The 16,692-nt window shown below is 49.9% G+C and overlaps 1 protein-coding gene across 1 annotated transcript; it reads right to left on the bottom strand.

The window, feature by feature from the left end:
- Positions 1-300: 300 nt before the first annotated feature.
- Positions 301-5,872, bottom strand: LOC112116215 (cathepsin G-like; the record flags this gene model as incomplete). Its single annotated transcript, XM_026661793.2, has 5 exons — positions 5,826-5,872; positions 5,362-5,462; positions 1,920-2,067; positions 1,109-1,245; positions 301-495 (listed from the first exon to the last, which is right to left on the bottom strand). Coding segments are annotated over exons 1-5 (628 nt in total), but the record flags the coding sequence as incomplete, so codon positions are not given.
- Positions 5,873-16,692: the final 10,820 nt, after the last annotated feature.

Genomic DNA, 16,692 nt, shown 5'->3' with positions numbered 1-16,692 from the left:
CCCCCACAGCCCAGCTGGTTTCAGTGCCCCACCCACTCCCCTGTCCATCTGTTCTCTGCGTCCCCCTGAGAAAAGACAAGTTATTTTTCAATTCATTTGTACAGCACCAAGCGCAGCGGGCGTGATCCCCGATAGCCACCCATAGGTCTGACTGCAACACCAACAGCCTCATTAATAATAATGATTTATCAAGGACGCTTGAAGCCAGGAGCACATTTACCTTTGCAAAGTTTTTGTTCGTCTTTGGATCCCCCACACACATCATTGTTGAGGCCTTATAGTATTGATATGTCCCATTACGTTTCCTCAGACACTTGGCATACTTCATCACCACCACATCCACCTCCTGGAGCTTGGTCGGGGTCGATTCACTCTCTGGGCTAGTCCTGCCCCAGCCGGCAACGCTGCACAAAGTCCCTGGCTTTACAATCTCCTTGTCGCGGGGCAGGGCGATGGTACCCACCCTTGTATTGAGCTTCACTTTCTTGGCCAGCTGAGAAACAAGATCAATGTTAGGGTTGCACTCAAGGACACAGATACACACTCCTAACCCCAGCAGAACACATAACCATGGGGCCTGTGGGGACAGGGTAATGGGATGGGGGCAGTACCTGAAGCAGTGTGAGACCACTGCGGGCGGGGTGATGGGATGGAGACGGTACCTGCAACAGTGTGAGGTCACTGGGGGAGGGGTGATGTGTTGGGGGTGCTATCTGCAGTGTGAGGTCACTGGGGACAGGGGGATGGGATGGGGTCAGTAACGACAGTAGTGTGAGGTCACTGGGGGCGGGGGGATGGGATGGGAGCGGCAATGTGAGGTCACTGGGGGTGGGAGGATGGGATGGAGGCAGTACCTGCAGCAGTGTGAGGTCACTGGGGACAGGGGGATGAGATGGGGGTGGTAATGACAGCAGTGTGAGGTCACTGGGGGTGGGAGGATGGGATGGGGGTGGTTCCTGCAGCAGTGTGAGGTCACAGGAGGAGGGGTGATGGGATGGGGATGGTACCTGCAGCAGTGTGAGGTCACTGGGGACAGGGGGATGGGATGGGGCGGTAATGACAGTAGTGTGAGGTCACTGGGGGCGGGGGGATGGGATGGGGCAGTACCTGCAGAGCATGATGTCATTGTTTAGGGTCTCCTTGTTGTATTTTGGGTGCGGGATCTTTCCACACACACGGATCTTTTGTCGTTTCATGTCCAGTCTTTGTTTTATATTATGGGCTCCCAGGGACACAGTGATCTCTCTGTAAAAGCCAAGAACAATGCATGAGTTGTAGGGGCAGGAGCGTACATGAGGTGGGGGATGGGCACATGTGGGGCTGACTCATGGAGAGTGATATGAGCAGACAGGGCAGACTGGGGCTCTCAGGCCAAGATCTCGGACTCCGCTGCTGTGGTGAAAAAACCTACTCCGGTGGGCACAGGGCCTTTCCCCAGTGGTGTTGGGGTCCCATCAGTTGTCTCCACCAGCCCCTTGTGCTGTTCCCCTGAGCTCCTTCACTCCTCGTTGTCCTCCTGCCAGGCCCTTGGGTCTCAGCTCGCCTCCAGCCCAGTGACCCTTTCCTGGCTAGATCTAGACGGGGTCTGTGCCCAGCTCCCCCCAGCCCAGAGCCCTGGAGAGCTGTCCTGGGGCTGAGCTCCTCCCTGCCCTGATCTGGGCAATGGGCCAGAGCCCAGTTGGTGTCACTGGCCGTAGCTCTATTGATTTACCCAGCGCTGGATCTGGACTATGGTTTGCAGAGGCCCTTAGAGACACGCCGACACCCCCTGAGCAGATCAGACCCACGGGCTCTGCTCTCCCAGCCTGTCACACTAACTGCTCCTTCCTTGCAACCTACAACGGCACCAGAGCTCCCGGCTCCCCCATCACCTGCTAACGACCGACCTGCCCTGACATCCCCAGCACAGAGGCGCTTACTCGGCATTGCTGTGAGCAGCCGTCAGCACAAAGTTCTCCAACACCAAGAACCCTCCACAGCGAGACTTCTCATCTCCATCTCGTATATCCAGATAGGCCATGTAGGGTCTGCAGTGGGGCTGGGCTTCCTGTCCCCCGATGATCTCACCTGGGGGGAGACCAGGCTGATACAAAAAGCCTCATCGTCTCCTTGGGCCAGGCTGAGACCAAGCTCACAATCCCGAACGGAAGTCCTCCCAACCTCATCCCACCCCCTGTGATGCTCTCCCTGGGGGATTCCTGTGCCTGGAACACTCGCCCCTCCTCAGCTCTCCCTCAGGCTGGACACCCCATGGAGCCAGAGGGTAAATCTAAAGCTCTGACCTGCCTGGGAGTGGGTCAATAATCGCAACAATGGCACTGAGAGGTCCCTTGGGGACACTTCTCCTTCTCCATCAACCCACAGTGACCAGCCAGGGCTGCTCCAAGACTGACCCCCCAATCTTTTGGTCCAGTGAGAAATTGTGGTTTTTACTAAGGGTATTTTTTTCTCAGAAAGCCTTTTCTCTCCTTGAACATGTCTGATTTTTTCTTCTGAAACTGATTCTTTCCCCCTGGGTTTTGGTAATTTTTAGGTGGAAGTTTCCAGGTTTTGCTCACTGTAAAAAAAAGTTTTTGGTTTTTTTCCATGGAAAAATAAAAAACCTTTTGTGATCAGCTCCAAACAAGTCTCGACTCAAGTGGGTGGATGAGTTGGAAAATGGCACCTTTAACAAATGGCTGTTACAGTAGAGCCTCAGAGTTACCAACACCAGAGTTAGGAACTGATCTGTCACCCACACACCGCATTTGGAACTGACGTGTGCAATCAGGCAGCGGCAAAGACAAAAAAAAAGGAAGAAGAAGAAGCAAGTACAGCACAGTGCTGTGTTAAACGTAAACTACTTTAAAAAATAAAGGGAAAGTTTAAAAAAAGATTTGGCAAGATAAGGAAACTGTCTCTGTGCTTGTTTCATTTCAATTAAGATGGGTAAAAGCAGCATTTTTCTTCTACATAGTAAAGTTTCAAAGCTGTATTAAGTCCATGTTCAGTTGTAAACTCTTGAAAGAGCCAGTATGTTTTGTTCAGAGTTAGGAACAATCTCCACTCCCAAGGTGTTCGTAAGTCTGAGGTTCTACTGTATTGGCATTAGGGTGGCACCTAGACCAAGATGTGCCAGGTGCTGTACAGACCCTGATTGAGATCATAGAATCCTAGAATCCTAGAACTGGAAGGGACCTCGAGAGGTCATCCAGTCCAGTCCCCTGCACTCGTGGCAGGACTAATTATCTAGACGATCCCTGACAGGTGTTTGTCCAACCTGCTCTTATAAATCTCCAATGATGGAGATTCCACAACCTCCCTAGGCAATTTATTCCAGAGCCTAACCAGCCTGACAGTTAGGAAGTTTTTCCTAATGTCCAACCTAAGCCTCCCTTGCTGCAATTTTAGCCCATTGCTTCTTGTCCTATCCTCAGAGGTTAAGAAAACCATTTTTTCCCCTCCTTGTAACAACCTTTTACATACTTGAAAACTGTTATCATGTCCCCTCTCAGTCTTCTCTTTTCCACACTAAACAAACCCAATCAGGCCCTGCTCCACTGTGCCAAGCGCTGCCCAGACCCAAACTGAGATCAGGGACCCGCACTGTGCCAAGCACTGCCCAGACCCCAACCAAGATCAGGGTCCCCCCCATTGTGCCAAGCGCTGCACAGACCCGACCAAGATCAGGGTCTCCCCATTGTGCTGGGCATGGCACAGACCCTGACCAAGATCAGGGCCCCCATTGTGCCGGGCACTGCTAAGACCCTGTCTGAGATCAGGGACCCCATTGTGCCAGGCCTTGCACTGACCCACAACCCTTGCCCCAAAGAGCATACAGCTCAAACAGACACAGGAAGAAACATTCTTCTTATTATATAGATGGGGAAACTGAGGCCCAGGGAGATTGTTCCTAAGTGATTTGGGTGCCCAGTTCCCATCAGCACTCCATGAAAATCCCAGTTCCAGGGACTGGCCCAATATCCCCACAGAGAGCCTGGGAAGAGCTGGGAAATGCTCCCAGATTTCTTGGGTCCCAGCTCTGTGCATTAGCCCCATGATCAACCTCCCTGTCTGGGGCTTGGCTTGACAGTGGGATCCCAAAAGAGCCTGAGGGGCCCCAGGCATACTCAGGGGAGGCTACAGGTTTCCTATAGCCCCCTTGGCCCGAGCAGGATCTGGGAGAGACCCTCACTGATACCCACATACAGCTAAGGGTATAATAAAATCCCTCTTTACCCTGAAAAGGGTTAATTCCTCTTTTACCTTTAAAGGGTTAAGAAGCTCAGATAACCTGGTTGGCACCTGACCAAAAGGACCAATAAGGGGAGAAGATACTTTCAAATCTGTGGGGGAAGGTTCTTTTTTGTGTGTTTGTTTTGTTCTCTCTGAGGCCAGGTCTACACTACCGCGGTAGTTCGACGGCTGGCAATCGAACTTCCGGGTTCGATTTATCGCGTCTGGTCTGGACGCGATAAGTCGAACCAGGAAGTGCTCGCTGTCGACTGCAGTACTCCACCTCAGCGAGAGGAGTACCGCGGAGTCGACGGGGGAGCCTGCCTGCCGCGTGTGGACCGCGTCTGAACCGCGGTAAATTCGAACTAAGGTATGTCGACTTCAGCTACGTTATTGACGTAGCTGAAGTTGCGTACCTTAGATCGAATTGGGGTGTTAGTGTAGACCAGGCCTGAGTCAGCAAAGGAACCAGAGCAGGGCAAATACATGTCCCTAAGCCATATCTGGACTAAGCATCTAGTACTGCAGAAATAGTAAGTAATAGCAAAGAAATGTGTTAGATTATCTTTTGTTTTAGCTTGTGAATTTTCCCTGTGCTGAGAGGGAGGTTTATCCCTGTTTTTGTAACTTTAAAGTTTTGCCTAGAGGGGAAATCCTCTGTGTTTGGATTCTTTTTGTTACCCTGTAAAGTTATCTTCCATCCTGATTTTACAGAGGTGATTCTTTTAACTTTTTTTTTAAATAAACTTCTTTTAAGAACCTGATTGTTTTTCAGTGTCCTAAAGACCCAGGGGGGTTGATCTGTGCTCACTTTGTAACCAATTCGTTAGGATATTATTTTCAAGCCTCCCCAGGAAAGGGGGTTTAGGGGCTTGGGGGGATATTTTGGGGGAGATAGGGCTCCAATTAGCCCTCCCTGAATGTTTGTTTAAATCACTTGGTGGTGGCAGCGATACTAAGGGCAAGGAAGGAATTTGTGTCTTAGGAAAGTTTTAACCTAAGCTGCTAGAAATAAGCTTAGGGGGTCTTTCATGCGGGTCCCCACAGACGTACCCTAGAGTTTAGAGTAGGGAAGGAACCCTGACAGTCCCTCTGCCAGGTGAGGGTGCCACTCCCCACAGGTTCCACTTCCTTCCCCACACTCACCAGTCTGAGCCCCAGGGGGCAGGAGAAAGGCCACGGGAAGCAGGACCAGCATGAAGAGCTGCATCGTCAGAGCCAACCACGGACAGGCACAGAGCCTCTGCCTTAGCCCCGGGGGTTAATCGGACCAGGCAGGGGACTGGGAGGGCCCGGCCTGGGAACCAAAGAGGCACGTACACTCCTGCCCGGAAACTTCTACCCCGGATGGGCCAGGAGCAGAGACACCCATTGGGGATGCCTCCAGCCACAGCTGTGCCCACATCAGGGTGGGGGGTTTCCTCCCTGCCCTCGTGCCCACCCAGCCTGGCTGCGGATGTGGTTAACACTGCTCCCGCCCTACTACAGGTGTTAAAAACACCCCTGGGCTTCTCTGCACTAAGATACCCAGACCCACAGATTTCAAGGCCTGGAGGGACCATGGTGACCTTCCAGCCTGACCCCCTGGGCACCCCAAAGTCAGAACCCACCCAACAACTCCTGCCTCCAACATGGCCCCCAGTTCCCCTGGCTCCATGGTCAAAGTTTTCACCTTAACACATCACTGTTATTTGCATTAGTGTGGCACCTAGACTGAGATCAGGACCCCTCATTGTGCCGAGCACTGCTCAGACCCACAATCCCTGCCCCCAAAGAGTGTCCAGTTCAAATAGACACAGGCAGAAACATTCTCATTGTACAGATGGGGAAACTGAACCACAGTGAGATTGTTCCTAAACCTGTTTAAGGGGGTTGGGTGCTCAGTTCCCATCAGCACTCCATGAAAATCCCAGCCCCGGGGACTGGCCCATGAAATCCACAGGGAGTCTGGGCTGAGCTGGGAACTGGTCCCAGATTGCTTGGGTCCCAGCCCTGTGCCTTAGCCCCACAGCCGGACTCCCTGTCTGAGGCATGGATTGGCAGAGGGGTCCCACAGGAGCATGTGGAACTGGGCCACCCAACTGCTCGGGCTGCTTTGAGAGCCCCAGGCTCACTCACTCCCTGTAAGTGGAGGTGCCGTCTCCCTGGGGGGATTCACATACACAGAGAAGGAAGGATCAGTGGTCTAGCATCCTCCATCCCACCTCCCGCAGGGTCCAGTCCTGAATTCCCCAGCCAACCCCCCAATGGCCTTGGATTCCATTTGGTGACCCATACTATAGTTACATGCAGGATCCAGATAGCAGGTGGGTCCAGCACTGGCAGGATGGGGCAATGGGTCTAGAAACTAATGGTGTTCTTCTCGATGGATCTAGAATGGATGGACATGGGTGTGGATCAGTCTAGACTGGAATTGCTTGATCAAAATGAATCCTGAATTGACCTAAATGGTTTCAGCAACATATTTGTGCATCTGCTTTGCTCAAGCAGGGACCTCTAATAGTTCGGGAATGGCTCTAGATAGGCAATGGTGGGTCGGCATGGGGTTGTGTGGATCCCATCTCCCATCTGTCAGACATGCTAAGTCCATGAGCAGCATCCCAAGCAAAGTAGTGGAATTGCAGAGATGGGACTCCATCAGTAGAGATGCTAAGGGAGAGCAATATAACTGATACCAATCAATATGGTTCCATGGAAAACAGGCCGTGTTAAATGAAGACGATGTCATTCTTTGACAACATTACAAGGCTGGTTGATAGAGGCGACCATGCTGAGGGAAGAGATAGATTTGGACTCTTGGAAGACATCTGCTGAAGTGCCACATGACTTTCTCATTGAGACACTGTAACATCAACATGTTTTAATCCAGGTGAAATGGATTAGAAACTGGTTCGCCAACTGCGTGCAAAATGCAGTGTTGAATGGGGAATGAAAGGGGGTTTCCAGGGGATCCCAACGGGATCTGGTCTTGGCCCAGGGCTGTAGAGCAGCTCATGCTTTTAGTTCTGGCAGGCCACCCGGTTCAATCCCTGGTGGATCAACAAAGACGACAGCCATCACAGTCTAGCTCCTATAGCCACATTGCCAGCACTTCTGTTACTGTCTGCTCAGCCATCTCACCACTTCTCACCCCTCCTCTCTCTCGCACGTGGAGAACAGCTGTCCCACTGAGCAAAGCCCCAGTCCCTGCCTTTGCTAAGCGCGCCCTGGGACGTCAATGGAGCCATGTGGTTTGGCATCTACTCCAGCTCTCCCACACGCCTGTGTGTTGGGCGCTATGGCTGTGGGTTCCCCAGATGGCTAAAATGGCTTCCTTGCATTAATCTATGAGAGCAGAGGCCACGCCTGGAACAAGGTTTACTCCAACCCCCAACAATAACATTGACCCATCTCCTCCCTAGGCGCTGGACCCCTGCTTTCAAATGAATGGGGATAGGGTGACCACATCTCCCAGGCACCCCTGACAGTCTCAGCCTTAAGACAATCACCCCCCCCACATCCCATAGTTCGCCAGTGCGAACCCCTGAGGACAGCACTGGGAGATCAAGGAAAGAATAGATCCCCTAGGGTTTAGTTGACAGGCCCGTCACCATCAATGATGGGCAAAGATCATGCTTTAGAAGGCTACAAGGCACCAGCTGTGTAATGTCTGGAGCCCAGCACAACTAGCCCTCATGTTTCCAATATTTGGTGCCTCAGTTGCTGGAAGCCATTCCCCTCGGGGGGGGGGGGGCAGGCTTCGATCTGGCCCAAGGTCGGAGGGCTGGCTGGCTCAGGGATGGGGAGCTGGGACATGGTGTCTTTCCTCTCAAGGGCACCTCAGTCCTGCTGTTACTGTTCCTTTTTGCCCTTCCCCAGATCTTCCTTACATGGGCTGTGGCTAACACTGATCGGTATCGGTGATGGGTGAGATAACATGCCCCGGTCCCCTGTGATAGTCTGGACCTTTATGTTCAACCCTTTACAGGACGGTGATAAATTTCATACAAAATATGCCTTGTGAGGTATCGTTTGTAAAGTCTCTCATCACATGTTCCTGCAATCTTACAGGGTGAATTGCCTTCAGTCAGGATCCTTTCCCCAGTCCAATGCTGCTTCCTTTGTACTTTCAGTGTTGTGAGTGCTGTGGGTAGAGAGAAAGGGATAGATCATTTGGGGTGTCTGCTCCACCTTCTTGTAGCTCTTTCTCTTCTTTCAGAATTATCTCCAGCTGATGTTTACGAGACATAAAGTCTGTATGGAAAGGAACCCCAAGCTGTTTCATTGTCAAGATGTAGATTTTTTTGCCCATACCCTCTTTCCTGCCCAAGAATGGCCACTTAACCAGGTTATGGTCCATTTGATTTTGTTGACACCTGGCTGAGGCATCAGCTAGCCTTTTGTCTCTGGAGAACTGGTTTGTGGTTGCTCCCCAGATTTGGAGTATGTCGTAGTAACACCATACAGTAGAATCTTATAACTTTATATGCCACATATATTTTACCCAGACAATAATGATCAGCAAATTATGAGTTTTGAATGATACCAGACAAGACATACTTTGTACAAAATTTATCACAGTCCTGTAAGAGGGGTGAACATAGGAGTACAGACTGTCACAGGCCCCTAGATACCACCCACTGAGTCCCCATCCCTAATACTCCCCCATTTATCCCAAAGCCCCGGGGGGCCCTGATTTCATCTGTACTCACCAGCCTGACTCCTGCGGGGCAGGAGAATGACCGTGGGGAGCAAGAGCAAGATCTGTACCTGCATGTTCAGAGTCAGTGTAGGGAGGAGTCGCAGGAAACCTCAGGGTCACCCACACACTCATCCAAATGCAGAGCTCAGGAGTCTCAGTTTCCAACCACAGCCCCACACAGGCTGTGGGGAAGGACAGAGCGTGCAACAGCCCAGCAGCTGGGGATCCTCCAAAGCTGGCTGGAAACTGCATGGCTGGGTTGCTGCAGAGCTGGATGGATGTTGCCCAACTGGGTGACTGCCCAGCTCAATGGATGCTGCCTAGCTGGGGAGGCTACAAAGCTGGCTCTCTGCAATTCTGCATGGAGAAGACCCTGCTGGGGATGTGTCTAGCAGGATCCAGGACTACTCTGGATGAAGGCTCACATCAGTGCTTCTTGGCACATCTGGGACTCTTACTCATCTGCCTCATCCTCACTTAGCTCCCTGCCCGTGTCTCTGTGGTGGGGGCTGTGGGTGACACTGATTGATCTCAGTGGTGGGGAACGCGGCCCTTTGATCTTTCTCATGGTGGCCCAGCCATGAGCAGAGTGGGGCTGCACAGACCAGCCATCGGCCTCGATCACAGCAACAACGGCAAGAGGGCTTCTTGATGGGCATTTCTACACTAGAATCTTAAGTCAACCTAGCTTAGGTCAATTTACAGTCACAGTAGTTATTCCTGTGGCTGATGTCACCACTACCTTCCAGAGCCCGGGATAGAACCCAAGAGTCCTGGTTCCCAATCCCCCCACTGCTCCTACCTAGATACCCTATTTCTCTCCGAGAAATCAGGAGTCCTGTCCCTCAGCCCCCTGTGACCCAGAGGCCCCATTTGGTGCCAATCACTGAAGTATTTACTGTCCTTCACAAGCCACTCAGGTCTCAGACCTGACAAATTCACTACACCTAACCCACATCATAGCAAGGATCTTTGAAAGTATAAAAGAGGGGAAGGGACATCATCATTTGGCCTCTCTCCCCCTGCCCTCCCATCTCAACACCTAGAATCATGTCAGAAAGACAAAGGCTTTGAGCAGGGGAAATTTGGTCCCAAGCTGGAAAAGAGTCCAGTCTGTGTATTGAGGAGCTGTAACCTGCTTGCACCATCTGTCAGGGTGAGAAAAGCTGTTTGATTCAAATCCTGATTAGACTAAAAGTTTAGGATATAGAAGGCGTATTTACATATTTATTTCTTCTCTGACCTTTATGCCTCCCACTTTATAATGACTTCAAATCGATCTTTCTGTAGTTAATCAATCTGCCTTGTATTTTACCTAACACAGGGTGTTTTGATTGAGGTGCTTGAGAAATCTGAGCTCAGGTTACACAGGTTGCTGTGTGTCCTCTCCACATCGAAGGAGAGGCAAACTGGGCAATGAGCTTACACTGGCCAGACTTCTGACCAGTGCAAGATGGTACAGCTCTGCGGGGCAAGGCTGGGGACCTGGGGGATTGGCTGGAGCTGCCATATTGATGGTTCACGAGTGGCTGAGAGAGCATTCATGTAACTCAGCTGCGTATGTCCTGGTCTGTGGATGGCTGTGTAAATGCAGGGCCTGTCAGAGGCTTGTAGCTCGACATCAGCATCACAGTGTGAGAGGCAGCCCAGGCTGGTGTGTTTGGAGGGCTCAGCGGTCCCACAGGCCAGGTTGCACCCCAGGGACCCCATCACAGTGGCTCATCGAGCAGGGTGAAATGCACAGCTTGTTGTCCTGAGTGAGATTTGCACTTCACACACTGGTGTGGGGATTTTTAAGTGAGACTTTAAGTGTGGACGCTAGAAAAGCCAAAGAGAAGGTTACCAGTTTATTATTGCTGTTTGCTTATTTGGGGGAAGGAAATAGGGACAGGAAAAGCAGAAAGATGGGCGAAAGTGATGCAGTTGCAAAGCTGGAGCTGTACAGACTGCAGGGGGCAGACACAGAGAAAGAAAATCAGCAAATCTTGGCGCTAAGGGAACTGGAAATAGGGGCTGAGAAGCAAGCTGAGGAGTTAGCACATCAGCGATCCCTAGAGCTAAAAACCCGGGAGGCTGAGGAAAGAGAGAGCAAAGGCACCAACTGGCTGTGGCAGACAAGCAGAACCAGAACCCCCCAACACCACTGATTCCCACCTCTCCAAAAATCCACACATGGGAACAATTGTGTCCTGCATACAAAGAAACAGCATTTCCCAAGCATATGTGAAAATGATGTGAAACAGTGTCTATGGGACAAACATGTGAAAACTGAGGATGAGACAGTGTCTCTAACTGATGCCTTTGAGGAGACCCAGGCATCTATTGATAGTAAATCACAGAAAGAGGGGTTTAAAGCTGGTGGGAAGCAGGGTTCCCATTTCACCCCTGGGAAAAAGGAGGGTGGCTGGGAGGCTGGGCACTCACCTCCCCCAAACCATTCCTCTAATCCCCATCCCAAATATTGTGTGAAAACAGAAGACCAAAAAGGTTCTATCACTGTAATTCCTCCGATCACCTGAGGGATAAATGCCCTGTGCTGGGAGGAAGCAGGCAGCAAATAGGCCATGCTAATTCTGCTGTTCTCAACGCAGAAACCTCACAGGCGATTGAGACTTATCATATTGATTTTGTGGGATTAGCCTCTGTGGAACCAGGTATAGAGCACATAAAGGTTGCTAAGATTAATGGCAAGAAATACGTAGGACAGAAGGACACTGGTGTTGAAATTTCCGTGATTAAGCAGAGTGTAATTTAAAAAGATGACATATTGCCAGAACAAAGGGCAGAGATTTTATTAATAGGAGGTTAAGTGATAGAACTGATGGTTTAGAAAGTGTATTAACAGTGGGAATAGTAGACCATATTCCTGTTGACGTGTGTTGGGAATGATTTTTTCCACATAGTTCAGGTAGTTAAGGTGTTTTCCCGCAGCAAGAAGGAGTATTATGCTCAGACCCCTGAGGGAAAGGGTAAAGTCCCAGGAACTGGTGAGGGAAAGAGGGAAAGTCTCTTTGATTCCTCTCAGCAAGGAGAAGCAGCATGCTCCCAGGTGTGGGGGAGGTAGAGACCGAGTCCTGCACTGTGGCTGAAAGCAACACCTCTGCAGGAAGGAAACAGGGTGGGGTGCCTGTCAGTGACAGAACTGTCCAGGTTGTTAGCTGACAACACATTGCTCCTGAACAAGGGCCAGAGAGTATAGAGCGATGTGTCCTAGAGGGGATCCTAGGAGAAGAAACTGGGGAAGGAATAGTGAAGATACATGAATGTCTCCACACTGGTCACTTGGGAGAGGATGCCCAGGACAGAATGGCCGAGTCAGCATCTGTACACACTCAGCCTGTGACTCAGGTTCTGAGAGAGAACTGTGTAACCGATCTCTTTGGGGGGAGCAATCACACAGCTGGCCTCTTGGGGATACAGAAAGGGGTGACGGATGGTACCCCAATTCAGGTCACAGTTTTTCTGGATGCTGTTCCTGATATGCTTGTGAGAAGTAACTGTATATCTTTAAGACAGGATGCAGATCCTATTGAAGAAATGGTTGTCTGTGAGAATCCAAATCACCCAGTCAGCAGCGGCTCCAGGCACCCACGCTCCAATTCAGCGGCGGGTATGACGAAGCTGCGGGACTGGCGGACCTCCCGCAGGCATGCCGCTGAATCCGCGGGACCGGAGACCTCCTGCAGGCGCGCCGCCAAAGGCAGCCTGCCTGCTGTGCTTGGGGCAGCAAAAAGCTAGAGCTGCCCCTGGACCCAGCTGGCAGAGTGGAGGAGAGCTTTCCTCGGGCTGGTAAGACACAGAAAGCAGCTATGGGAAAGCTCTTGGGAAAAGATGCATTGACCAAAGAGTAGGCATACTTAGCCAAGAGAGCACAGATCACAACCCTCTAGGCAAAGGGGGCGGGGAAGGTCCCAGTGTTGGGAATGGAGATCACAGGGTAACCCCAAGAGGAGAGGTGGATTTTTTGCATATGCATAACCTTGGGGTTGAGATACAGCTCCACAGAGGGCTAGCCAACATGCAGAATCCCGCTACATCCTTACCTCAGCAGTCCCCGGCGTACCAAAGCCCCAAAGATACCATTAGATTGAGGACCCACACTGAAGGGGACACTGAAGGGAAAACCAAAGGGAAAGAAAAACCAGTAATTGAACACATGCTTAGGTTCAGGGAGAAGTTGAAAGACACAATGGGTACTGAAGAAACCAGACTGTCTAAACAGAAGGCACGGTATGACAAAGATACTTGTAAATGCCAACCTGTGATAAGGGGTTTGGTGTTACTGTTAAATCTCATGATAAAAAGTTTAATACTAATGATAAACCTTATGACAAAGAATCTGGTATTGATGGTAAATCCTATGAAAAGATGTAACATGCATGATTTTTGGGAAAAGCTGGGACATGCTAAGAGTGGTAAAATTAGAACACACTCAGTGTTAAGAAGCCCTATGGTAATGCTGCTTCTCAGCTAATACCTGTAATTGGGCTTGAAGCTTGTCACAGCAGAGAAACCATAAAAAACCTGGTCTTCTGTGTGGAAGAGGAAACTGAGGCACACCACCTCATGGCATTGATGGCTACATGCCAAGATACCTACACTCTAGAAAACATTAATATCTGCATTGAGTTAACGATGCTGCACACATACTAAGAAATGGTTTCTAGTAACCCAGAGAAGCCATACTGGCTAGCTTTTGAGATCACTAGACTGATCTACAAAGTGCTAAAAGGTAAACAGAACTTTGCAAGAGCTCATGTGGTTAACACGAAAATGTTTAGCAACATGTGGGAATTGTATGGTCAAAACCTGAAGAGGATCTTGGGACCACTTCCTCCACATTAGTCAGTGACTAAGCGGGGACGTGTGACACTCTGTACCTCAAAGTAGCACCTGGAACCCCCATATTCACCACTGTCAACAATTATGATATTTTTGTACAAAGTGTGCTTTTTGAGGTATCATTTTAAAAGTCTTGATCTGCTAAACAATATCCTGATGATTTCTATGTTGTGACGGAGTCACGGGTCCGATGCTCTGGAATTGCTCTGTATGAAGCTAGTCAGGACTCTGGGTAGCGTGACTCCCCTCAGACCCGGCTGTCCAGGGCAAAACAGCCTCCTTGGCTACAGCCTTCCTGGTCTGACCTAAGAGATTCAGCATCCCTGTTCACACCTCACACTGCCCTTTGGCAGATCCACCTGGACGGGATCTGTGGGGAAGCCAGGGGGCCCTGTACCCCAACTCCGCAGTCAGTTGTGACTCTCAGCCATCATGTAAGACAGAAGTTTTATTAGTCGACAGGAACACAGCATAGAACAGAGCTTGTTAGCACAGAAATCAGTGACTTTCAGCCAAGTTCATCTTGGGGGGACCCCAGACCGGATACCCTGGACTTCCCCCTCTGAGTCCCAAACAGGAGACTGCCCAGCTTCCAGTGACCTGACCTCCAACACGCCCATTGCCTCTCCTCCTGGTCTTTGTCTCACTTCCCAGGCAAAGTGTCACCTGGTCACATCCCCCTCCTGGGTCTCAGGTTATGAATGGCACCGTCCATCACTTATGTACAGGGAGGTGGAGCCACCTCACCTGCCCCAGAGGGTCTCAGCAAATATCACACACCCTTATTTCCACCACCTAGGCATTGGTGCAATACACAGGGGAACTGAGGCATTCACAGTATTCATGCATAACAGTAAGACTCATATAGGCTCACGTACAATATAATAAGGGGGAAATCCACTTTGTCACATATGTGCTAGCATTATAGGTGAAGTTGTGAAGTATTGCTGTATGTGTTACTGAAATATGTTGTGAATTTGGGAGCATCCACTACCAGCCTTTCAGTTACAACAAAGGAGTAGCCATCAATAGCCAGACGGTGTTAATGGTTCATCAACACACAATCCACTATCCCAGAGGCTTCTAGGAGAAGGCTCATTAACCATGGGGGCCGACTAACCCACATCACAGCAAAGATCTTTCCAGCAAGATGGAAATAAAGTATAAAAGAGGGGAAGTGACATCATGACTTGGCCTCTAAGTCCCAATCTCAACACCTGTAAGAACGTCTGGAAAACACAGACTTTGAACTGGGAAAGGGTGGTCCTAGGCTGGAAAAGAGTCCCAGTCTGTGTATTGAGGATCTGTTTGTACCCTCTGTCAGGGTGTGACACGGCTTGATTCAAATCCTGTTTAGTTTGTACAACTCAGACTGTGAATTTATTTTTATTTCTTAAGGAACTAACTTTGATCTCTACACTTGGTACTTATAATCACTTAAAATCTATCTTTCTGTAGTTAATAATCTTATTTTAATGTTTTATTCTTACCAGTGAGTTTGTCTAAAGTGCTGGGGAAATCTGCTCAGGTTACAAAGGATGATTCACATCCATTTTCATTTGCAAAAGTGGCAAACTAGGTAATGAACTTACATTGGCCAGGCTTCTGACCAGTGCAAGATGGTGCAGTTTTAGGGTGCAAGGCTGGGGAGCTGGGGGAATTGGCTGGAGCCTCTCTTTTGTTGGTTCATGAATGGCTGGGAGAGCATCCATGTACCTCAGTTGGGTGTGTCCCTGCCTGTGGATGGCTGTGTCCGTGCAGTGCCTGTCAGAGGCTTGTAGCTTGACATCAACATCACAATGTGAGAGGCAGCCCAGGTTGGTGGGTTTGGAGGGCTCAGCGGTCCCACAGTCCAGGTTGCACCCCGGGGACCCTGACACAGAAGGCATTTGCCAAACTGCCACACAACTTTCGGATTGAGAAACTGTAACATCAACATGGCCCATGTGAAATGGGTTAAAAACTGGTTTGCCAACTGAGTGCAAAATGCAATGTCTTGCCCCCCTTCAGCCAGGATGGGAGGTGAACTCTGCAGATGCACTTCTGAACTCTGGGTCTGCACTGAGCAAGGAGAACAACGGTGAGTGGGATGCAGTGAAATCATGAGGGGCACGTTAAAGGAAATTTTGGTTGCTGGACTTAAGAACCTGAGGTGAAAGGACACTGCCCAACGTACTCTGGGGTGGGGCTTTTGCTCATTGTTTTATATTTATGAATCCTGCTTGTGGCATTTTCCCAAGTTAGTGCCGGGTCATTTCCACACTTTTATTAAGAGTTTCTTTTCTACACTCAGACTCTGTGCTTGCGAGTGGGGAAGTATTGCCTCTGAGAGCCACCCAGGGGTGGTGTGTAATTCTCCTAGGTTACCAGGTGGGAGCTCGAGCTGATTTTGTGTTGTATTGTTGACAAGGAACCCCTAGATATTGAACCCAGCTCGTGTTACTGCCAACTCCAACTGGCAGAAGGGTTACGTAAGCAAAGTAGGAAATGTGCTCTAGATGAAATGACTGCAGGGTGGGGGGAGAATGGGTTGAAAGACCATACTCGAAGAGCAGTTCTCAATGGTGTACTGTTACACTGGAAGAACGATTTTAGTGGGGTCAGTCCTGGATATGGTACTGTGCAATCTTTTCAGTAATGACTTGGATAATGGAGTGGAGAATATACTTATCAAATTTGCAGGTGGCACCAACCTCGGAGGGGTTGCAAGCACTTTGGACGACAGCATTAGATTTCAAAATGAAATTGACATATTAGAGAATTCGTCTCAAATCAACAAGATGAAATTCAATAAAGACACGTGCAAAGTACTTCACTTAGGAAGGAAAAATCAAATGCACAACTACAAACTGGGGAATAACTGTCTAGGAAATAGTACTGCTAAAAAGGATCTGAGGTTTATTGTGAGTCACAAAGAATATGCTCCATCACTGTGCTGCACTTGTGAAAAAGGC

Source organism: Terrapene carolina, unplaced genomic scaffold (assembly GCF_002925995.2).
Source record: "Terrapene carolina triunguis isolate 2854851 unplaced genomic scaffold, T_m_triunguis-2.0 Scaffold17360, whole genome shotgun sequence".
Taxonomy (NCBI): Eukaryota; Metazoa; Chordata; order Testudines; family Emydidae; genus Terrapene; species Terrapene triunguis.
The sequence above is the reverse complement of the archived record's forward strand: the minus strand, read 5'-3'. Positions and strand labels throughout refer to the sequence as shown.